Below are 9,985 nucleotides of genomic sequence, written 5' to 3' on the forward strand. Positions count from 1 at the left end.
CTCTCTCTCTCTCTCTCTCTCTCTCTCTCTCTCTCTCTCTCTCTCAGCTGGACTGTTCAGCCGATCAGCTAGACTGATGTGTTTCATTAGTGTCTCAACAACACACAACAAAGGGATGAAGAGCCGTGGATGAGGCTTTTATACTGAAAGCGCAGCTCCCCTCTGATGTTCGCCAGAGTACTCGTTCTACCACAAGAGGGCGTCTTTGAGGCCCTCAGAGTTCCTCCTGGACTGTCCTGCTCTTGGTGTCTGCTGTATTTAGACAAATGTATTTGCAACTCTATCAAATTAAGTCAGACAGAGAAACCATTTAAATTATACACTTTATCAGAACTTTTTCAGGTCGTATAAACATGTCGTGAATTGGAAATGTATTTTAACGTACAAATACAAGCCATCGAGGGAACTGTGCAAAGCTGACTTGTCTGTCTGGTAAAAACATATTGAGAGAATAATAGCTAGATTTCCTTCATCACTTAGAAATAACTCAAGTATCTGAGGAGCATGTGAAAGGCAAGATTCAATGCAAAAACAGATTAATCATTTGGAAGACTGAGAGATTGTTAGGTCACTGACAAGGAAATAATCTGTGTCCAGCTAACCTTAATGTTGGCCCACCCATTATAAAATGCAAATGACATTGCAACATTACAGTAATAATCACCTGGAATTGGTAGCTTCATGTCAACTCAACTCTAAAGAGTCAAAAGAGTTAAAGAAGTGAGAAACTCATTGCACTGCTTCAAGTGGGATTTCATTCTCGATTGGCATTTGAATTGACTGCTGCATTTGTATTCTATTTCTCTTTCCTACATAGAATAACTCAAAGTCAATAGATCTGATCTAGGTTCAGACATCTCAAACCCTAATCCCATCACCAGTCCATATCGAAGCACTGAAACTGATTCAGGAACAGCGCTTGGGAGATTCATCAGCACCATTAGAAGGGGACACTACAAGTGTTCTCAGGCTGCAGCCTCACACCGCTGGCTGAAGAGAACCTCCACGACCTTGGGTTCTGCCAGAGTTGAAAGGTCGCCGAGGTCCTTCTCATTCCGAGCAATCTGCCTCAGAATTCGCCTCATGATCTTTCCTGCAGGAGAATTGTTTTAGTCACAGTCAATGAAAAAGCACATTCTTTGCAATGGAAAAACTCTACCTTTCCTTCTCAAGGGATAACGCTTACCAGAGCGTGTCTTGGGGAGTCCTGGAGCATTCTGAATGAAGTCCGGTGTGGCAATTGGACCGATCTTTTCTCTCACTACAAATAAATAATAACATTTTTTTTAAACGAAATCCTATCAGAAGCACACCTGGTGGCATACTACATCTCATAACGACAGATGACAATTAAATAGAGCCATTAAAAAGATCCATTCCATCAATTCAATCGCAAACCCCACCTAGTCTCTTGAGCTCATCCACCAGAGTGTGGTTGAAGTCCATGCAGTCTTTGAGGGTGACAAAGCAGTAGAGACACTCCCCCTTGACCACGTGGGGCCGGCTGACCACTGCAGCCTCCACCACTGCCCCATGCTCCATCAGAGCAGCCTCCACCTCCGCCGTGCTCATCAGATGACCTGTGGGACACAACACTCAGGGTCGCGTCACTGACAACACACAGTATGTGATGGTTGTCACTTCATCAGACTAAGGACAGCCCTGAAGCAGAAAACTGCTTTTGTTCTGCCACCAACCATTTGCAATCCAATTCCCACTTAATCAGTTACAGGGATGGACTGTGTGTGCGTGTGTGTGTGTGTGTGTGTGTGTGTGTGTGTGTGTGTGTGTGTGCGTGTGTGTGTGTGTGTGTGTGTGTGTGTGCATGTGTGTGTGTGGATATCACTAGCAATATCACAAAAGATTAAGAATTATCTGACGCTATCATCAATGCAATATTGTTTGAACAAGTCAGTATGACTCAAGGCAATACAGTAGTATAGTATACATACAGTAGCAGATACCAAGCATAACTCATAACACGTTGGAAGAGCAAGGTTGAACCCTGACCTGACACATTCAGCATGTCGTCTATCCTCCCTGTGACCCAGTAGTATCCATCCTTGTCCCGCCTGCAGCCTGACAAACAACACACCAATGCCATGTGATCGCTGAGGTCACCATCACAATATGTCCCTTTATCAATACGATTGAATGGAGAATGGAGTCAGAAATGAACCCACCCAATGAAAGAGTGCTACGTGGTGTTTGTAAGAAAACCCTTGATAGGCTTACCATCACCAGTCACGTAGAACCCAGGGAATTTCTTGAAGTAGGTGTTCTCAAAGCGCTCATGGTTTCCGTACACGGTACGCATAATGCCAGGCCAGGGTCGTCGGAACACCTGTAATCATATCAGTCCATGTCTCTTAGTTTACATGTAGTTATCAACCGTAGACAGTATGACACACACACACACACACACACACACACACACACACACACACACACACACACACACACACACACACACAGACACAGACACAGACACAGACACAGACACAGACACACACACACACACACACACACACACACACACACACACACACACACACACACACACACACACACACACACACTGAAGTTTAGAGGATAAGGGTTAGTCTGTAGTAGAATATTCCAAGATAGTAGGAATAGAAGAAAAGACAAGAAAATTAAAGTCACCCCACAGTCCTGCTCTGTACTTCATACGCCTGTGCCTACCAGATAGCCCTCAGCCTCGCCTTCCAGTTCCTCCCCATGCTCGTTCAGAATGGCGGGCTCCACTCCAAAGAAGGGAAACGTCTGAAAGAACAGATAGGGCTTCCATATGACCTTCTTTGAGATTGTTTCATTAAATCATGTGAGCTTTTCAATAACCGCAAGTGGATGTGGCAGGACTTCCCAATCAAAATCATTAGATGTGGCGACTAAGATTCTAGAATGAGCTCCGTATTGGAACAGCAGTATTGTGCATTGTTCCCTTTATATGTGTTCCAAAGTCTACCCAAATCCTAAGGATCTATGGTGGCAAGTCAGTGATTCTAGTGACAGGTATATGAGACATATTACACTGGCCTACGACAGCTTCTAAAGGAACCCGTGGCCCACCAGCCTTGCCTTGCAAGTACTAACTTTATGAGTGGATATACATAAGAGATGTTCATTGTGAATGAAATCGTAAACGTCACAGTGCAAATACAGCAGGGATGAAAGAGGCCTTAATGTAAATAATACGGCCAGCATAGTCAGCATAGTCACTGTGGATGCGTTTCGGCGTCAAGCCTTCTTCAGCACAGAGTATTACACACTCTCAATCCAGACACATGTGAAAGAGGCCTTGTCACTTACTGCTGCGCCAGGCTTCAGGGGAGTAGCTGCGGGCAGGGGAGTTAAAACATGACCGCCCTGGAGGAGATGTCAATAAAACAGCAGGTCAGCAAACTTTAGCTTAACAGGACAAATAGACTTAACAATTGAAAAACATTGACTTCAGTATTCCTTGTCTGATTATAGGCTGTCTATGGAATTGAAAATAGCACATTAACATGCAGATTTTAATTGATATGCATTCTATAAAACAACAAACAGTATGTCTGTATGTCAAACACCAGTGACACAGTAGGGAAGGCTATACAACTAGATTCATTTATATAATACCAGTTTGGTGTTGATTTAGCAAAGCCAATGCCCACTCTACAAAGAGAGGATATTGAGAAAGAGAGAGTGTGTGGGTTTAGGCAGGCATTTCCAGGAGGCCATTGCTTAATGCTGCTCACCGTCTCTGTCTGCCAAAATGTGTCGACAACAGGGCACCTGCTCTGACCAACCACCTCATGGTACCAGTGCCAAGCCTCAGGGTTAATGGGCTCACCCACTGTACCCAGAATCCTCAGGCTCGTCAGGTCGTACCTGTCAGAAAGGCCAGGGTGAGGAAAGTGCTTGAAGGTTGTTGTTCTGATGCACAGATCTAAGATCAGATTGCAGCACCAACAATGTCTATCTTAACCAGTAAGGGGATGCAAAATGATCTGACGCTGTATCAGTGGTTAGCAGCAACCTCTACCTTCTCAAAGCAAAGCACTGTAGACACTACAGGTCAGGTTCACAAAGCATGTTGTTTCTCTTATTATCCAATAGATGGCACTTATGGGTGGAATTACACTGGAAAGTATTATGTTCACATCTGCACATTTTCCAACACAACACACATTTACCATCAAAAAACATACGGAGACTGAGTGTTAAGAGAATACTAGCATCACTGTGGGGAAGAGATGCACTGAAAGACTGTGATGTCTGCGAGGAGGATGCTCTTACTTCTGCAGTGGTTCTCTTCCATACTTCATGAGCAGGCGAATTGCCGTAGGGGCAGTGTAGAACTTGGAGACTTTGTACTTCTCTATGATCTCCCAGAACCGGCCCACGTGAGGGTGGATCGGAGTACCCTCAAACTGAAGAACACACATAGAAACATGATAATCAGTATTTACTCAATACTTCATCTGTTACGTCTGATATGAGGAAATGGTGGCTGAGAACTGCAAATCAACAATAACAATGACAGTCAGTTATACTCACAAGTACGCTAGTAGCACCATTTGCTAGAGGCCCATAGGTGATGTAGGAGTGTCCTGTGATCCAGCCGATGTCCGCTGTGCACCAGTACACATCGTCATGGTGATGATCAAAGACGTATTTGAACGTCAGCGAGGTGTAGAGCAGGTAGCCTGCGACGGTGTGGAGAACACCCTGTACAGGACACAACCACAGGACCGCAAACACCATCACTGAAGAGGATCAGTCAATACTAACCGTATGACAACAAAAAGCCACTCCCAAACTGCCAGGCAATGTGGACACCTTTGTGTGTGTGTGTGTGTGTGTGTGTGTGTGTGTGTGTGTCCTACCTTAGGCTTGCCAGTGGAGCCGCTGGTATAGAGGATGAACAGGGGGTCTTCAGCATCCAGCCATTCAGGCTCACACTCCTCAGAAGCTTCTCTCATGACATCATCCCACCACAGGTCACACTCCGCATCCCAGGGAGTCTGCAGCCACCAGGAAATCAGGTTACACCATCATTTGGACCACACAATGACGACCACGTCATCAGAACACAATGGCAGTGGATCTATTGTTATGATAAGTGTATTATACTGTGCCTACCTGCAGTGTGTTGCAAGCAGCCCCACTTTTTGTCTTCAATGCTGGGTGTTTCACAACAAGACACCTGTTAACTGACTGTGATGCTCTACGGAGAGAAGACGGCGGATGTTACAGTCCCCTTTTGTTTTTGACATTGCTACCAATAGCTGAGGAACTGGGACTTATACCCATCATATGTCCCCTGGGATGGACATATATTAACAGATGGGGCTTTCCCCTGATGAATCAGATTCATTCAGTTGCTCAGCAACACAACAGCTTGGAGAGCGGGCATTGCTTTCTCTCAACCGTCCAGATAACAGCTGATAAGGTCTGGGTATGTGTGTGTGTGTGTGTGTGTGTGTGTGTGTGTGTGTGTGTGTGTGTGTGTGTGTGTGCATGCATGCATGCGTCCGTGTGTGTGTGTGTCTGTGGAGTGTATCAGGGCTGTGACTCATATCACTGGGTTAGGTCTCATTACCAGTGGCTAGTGTAAACAGGAGCAGTCGTAAATAGGCAGGATATACGTAGCACTGTAAACAGGACCTACCTTTCTCTGCACTTCTCCAGAGCGTCATCTGCAATCTGTTTCAGGTTGATCAGCTTCTTACCCCTGTACACACCATCTGGGAAAGAGAGAGACAGGGGGTAGAGAGAGAGGGATGGGGTGGGGATAAAATGAGATGTTCCATTTGCAAACTGTTGGGGACCCAAGCCCATACTTAATTGCTTTACAACTTGAAGTGCTACAATTCATCACACCTGGATGTTGTCATACATAATCGTGGTTAAGGTCCACACGGTAGAGTCATGTTAGCCACGTCTTACCTGCCGTCACCAGGACACTGCACTGGGAGTCCAGGATCCTGTCACACAGTGACTCAGAGGAGAACCCTGCAAACTGAACACACACAGAACACAGCAAATCAGCTCAGTGTATTTCATAGAGTGAGAAGACAAATAGTCATGAGTCATTTTTAAGAGGAAGAACTTAATTGAGCAACACTCGTTGAATTTTTGGCATCGAACATCATTGTCACCAGGATCTGTATGAACAAGGTTGTTTTCCAAACTGGCAGTAAATAAGATTAATATTTCATCTAGTTGACAGTCTAATCCTTGGGAAATTCTCATATTGAGACATGGACTGTGGACTAGTCCAATAACAATACTTAGCAAATGCCACAGTGTATAAAGCAGTTCAATCATTTACCTTGTGTCAAAACAAAGTGATGACTAGCAATCACGGTACCCAAGAAAAGTAGTAGTCCTAGGACAGTGGCAATAACCAAACAATCTCTGTAATTCTCATTTTGTGTTCACATTCATGGTGAACATCAAACAATCCTTGAATATAGCTGAACAATGGTCCAGGAGGAATGGGGTCACTTATATTCACGAGAGTTAAAAATAGCCTTGGGCCCTTGATAAGAATTAACCTTGAGAGCACCCAGAGAATATTTATAACTGCATCACTAACCTTTACATGGATATGTATGGTTGAAAGACTAAAATAGTGTTTGGCTCAAATGAAATCATGCTTACTATGATCCCAATTCCAAACTGCATACCGACAGTTATAGTCTGACCCATATTTCAACCCTTGGCTAGAAGAGCTGTGAAGATTGGCTGTATGATTGAACCACTGCTGTGCAGGTGCTATCCCCCCTGGTTTTCACAGACTGAATAACTGATAACTTTGCAAGAGAGGGGCAGACAAAACTGACAAAAGCAGGTAACTATGACCATGCAGGTGTTTTTTCAGATGAAAGTAGGGCATAGAAACAAACACAAAGGTGTATGCAACGGGAAAATGGGAAAAACTGGCTTTCCTGGTTTTGTGAGGTGGTGTTGGGGGGAACTTCTATATTCTTACCACAATGGAGTGAACAGCTCCTATCCTGGCACATGCCAGCATGATGTAGACCAGCTCTGGGATCATAGGCAGGTAGATGGCCACCCTGTCTCCTTTCCTCACACCTTTAGCATAAGCATAAGACAGAGGTTTTTATAAAGGCTCTACAAAACTTGTGAAGGGTGTATGTATGTAACTTCCCATGATCCAAGTACACAGTGTAGTGTACATGACAAGGCATAATTATGAAAGATACTGTATGTGGAAATGTGATCTTTTTCTAATGGCACAGTGAAGAGGAGTCCTGTCTTACCCATATGTTTGAGGACGTTTGCACACCTGCACACCTGGCTCAACAGCTGACTGTAAGTGATAGCCATGTGGTGATCAGGTGAGTTCCCTTCCCTGGAAGAACAATACGCACATACATCTTTTATACCCTAAAACCATGCTTTATTCAAATACAAGTCTCTTACCAGTCCACAGAAACAATAAAATAATACATAATAATAGATTTAATCAAAACTATGACTTCATTGAATCCCCATTCTTCTTATAATCCCTGTTTTCCTCATCATACAACAATGTAATTGAAATCACAATGAAACAACATGTTCTGTGATTTCTAAGAGAAGACAGACAGGTTGTTCCTGTTGCCTTGTTCTGTCTATATTAGATTTGGATGCTTGTCAGGAGTATGCTTGTTCACGTATGCAGTACAATGTTGCACAAGCCAGTGACAAACCAGCCACCATGGCAGTATGCCTGGTCAAAGCTGGCCTAGTTTGGGATTCTAGTCTGGGATAGATAGCCTTACAAACTGGCATCAACCTGATACCAGATACAGTCTGTCTTGAATTAAGGTGATAGTCTTGAATTAAGGTGACAGTCTTCAATTAAGGTGATCATCTTGAATTAACGTGATAGTGACAGTCTTGAATTAAGTTTGTCTATTCTAGCCATTCTAGGCCATTTGTCTATTCTAACACTCACTGGTATTACAGGCTAACTAGAACTCATACCCTCATAAACTATAGTTACTATGTTATAGAATGAGTCATAAAGGAGATTTCATTATAACTCAAACCCTTTGTCCCTATGAGAAATGTGAAAGCTCTACCTCACCTTTTAGTTAATAGCTAACGCCCTCCCGCATGATCAGAATGATCCTTAGCACTAATAAGGAAATAGAGGCTGTATATTCCTGTCAAATTCCCGAACCAACAGGCAGACACTATTGATATGCTTATTGTAGCTAACACCTTTATACAAGGTCACTTACCATTAACACATATTTGGGGTAAACTCATACGACTCTGGTGTCCATGCACCAACCAACTGGTCTCTCAGAACTAGCGTGTCTGGTGAGGATTTTCTTTGGGTTGAATCCTTTGAGTTTGATGAGACCCTGTCACTGTGAGCTTTGTTGTAGATGTGTGATAGTGTGATCTCAGAGCTATTGTTATACCATTGTGTGAAAACAGTAAGTACCTTGAAGCTTAGTTTAAATGCTAACATCACATTCTGTGGGTGGCAATAGACTTCCTGCATGAATAACAAACATTACTTGAAGTTGAGAGACACTGAAGAGAGCCATCTGCATTGTTGATTTAAATACACAATTATAGTGCAATTATCATTCAAACCAACTGCTGTATGGGCGAGAACCTGAAGATATATCTATCATGGTAGATTTTTAAAAACAGGTTTATCAATTTGGGAGTGCAATGAAATGAAGATTTTGAAACTCCACCAGAGATTGCATAAGTGCCTGCCCTGTGTGTGTGTGTGTGTGGGGGGGGGGGGTGTGTGTAGGTAAAACACCTTCTGAAAACCCACCCATATTGATGATGGTTTCCTACTGAGCTCAGCATATGAACTCCCCATCCCTGCCAAACTGTGGGAACAGGTATTTCCTGTCTGTGAAGTTCTCAAGTTCTCGGAATATCAATGACACCCATTCAAAGAGATCGGCATACAGTTAACAAACTGCTTGAGTACTGCTGTAGTTAATAACCTCTGTAGTTAATAACAGACTTGCTCTCTTACACTGGGGCACTATTAGGGGTCTATAGTGTACTATACAGGGGACAACCCATCAACATTGACTGGAATGCTTCACATAGTTTTGTTTTAGCCAGTATTTCATCAGGACATCCATTTACACAGAGTGAGCCTTACCAGTAATATGCAACTTGTTCACCAAGGTTCTTTTCTTGTATATTTCTGTCGAGGACATTGTAGCACATGTTGGTTTTGGCCCCCTCCATACATTTGATATAAACACTTCCTTTAGTCACATCAAAGTTATATTGTAGAACTGGTCCAGTTGGAGGTTTCTTCCAATGGAATTCTCCAGCAACCTCTTTCCAGAACACTGTAATTTAAGATGATACACATACACATTTTCTATAATTTCATCGTTACTCAGTCTCTCTCTCTCTCTCTCTCTCTCTCACAAACACACACACACACACACACACACACACACACACACACACACACACACACACACACACACACACACCTTCAATTACATTTCAAGAATATACAAACGTGTTGACCTACCCTCTGGCTCTTCAATAGACTTTTTGTACAGAGCTAGATAAGAATTGAAATCAGGCACATGTGCATCCTTTTGCAGATCCTCAGGAGGATGATACACTTTCTCCTCAATGTGGCAAGATCCAGGGACAACCATTGTTGACAGACAGATGGATACTACCAGAGTGAGAAAGAAAATTGGTTAATCCGGAGTCTCACCACTGAGCTGACAACCCTCCAGAGGTAAGGAAGCTACAATCCTTCAGGCATTGGAGCAGTTCTTTGTGCCTGTGCATAGGACCCACCCCTAATCCAAGGCTCTGTATCATTTCCACAGTCTGCTTAGTGCCTAGACGGCCAATGAAATTACTTGCTTTGGCACTCCCACCTTTTCATTGGTCAAGCAAACCCTGGTCTGTTGATCGCATTATATTCCCAGCAGTAGGAGGAGGAATGCAGTAG

General features: G+C 43.5%; 1 protein-coding gene across 1 annotated transcript; it reads right to left on the reverse strand.

The window, feature by feature from the left end:
* Nucleotides 1-304: 304 nt before the first annotated feature.
* On the reverse strand, nt 305-9,795 carry acss2l (acyl-CoA synthetase short chain family member 2 like). Its single transcript, XM_083690369.1, has 18 exons — nt 9,548-9,795; nt 9,161-9,356; nt 7,293-7,384; nt 7,001-7,104; nt 5,953-6,025; nt 5,675-5,750; nt 5,146-5,230; nt 4,890-5,027; nt 4,561-4,731; nt 4,300-4,433; nt 3,759-3,891; nt 3,331-3,387; nt 2,704-2,784; nt 2,236-2,344; nt 2,011-2,079; nt 1,404-1,580; nt 1,187-1,261; nt 305-1,093 (listed from the first exon to the last, which is right to left on the reverse strand). The coding sequence occupies exons 1-18, from the start codon at nt 9,678-9,680 to the stop codon at nt 966-968; spliced, it is 2,031 nt and encodes a 676-aa protein (XP_083546495.1). The 5' UTR covers nt 9,681-9,795; the 3' UTR covers nt 305-965.
* Between the last annotated feature and the right edge of the window lie 190 nt (nt 9,796-9,985).

This window comes from Argentina silus (genome assembly GCF_951799395.1).
Source record: "Argentina silus genome assembly, chromosome: 18".
In the NCBI taxonomy this organism is placed as follows: domain Eukaryota; kingdom Metazoa; phylum Chordata; class Actinopteri; order Argentiniformes; family Argentinidae; genus Argentina; species Argentina silus.

Excerpts from the sequence above, each read along its gene's own strand:
- acss2l (XM_083690369.1), bottom strand. The coding sequence starts at position 9,680 with ATGGTTGTCCCTGGATCTTGCCACATTGAGGAGAAAGTGTATCATCCT. Across the intron at positions 4,732-4,889 it reads GCTCCACTGGCAAGCCTAAG|GGTGTTCTCCACACCGTCGC; the intron begins GTAGGACACACA and ends TGTCCTGTACAG. Across the intron at positions 2,345-2,703 it reads GCGAGGCTGAGGGCTATCTG|GTGTTCCGACGACCCTGGCC; the intron begins GTAGGCACAGGC and ends ATATGATTACAG.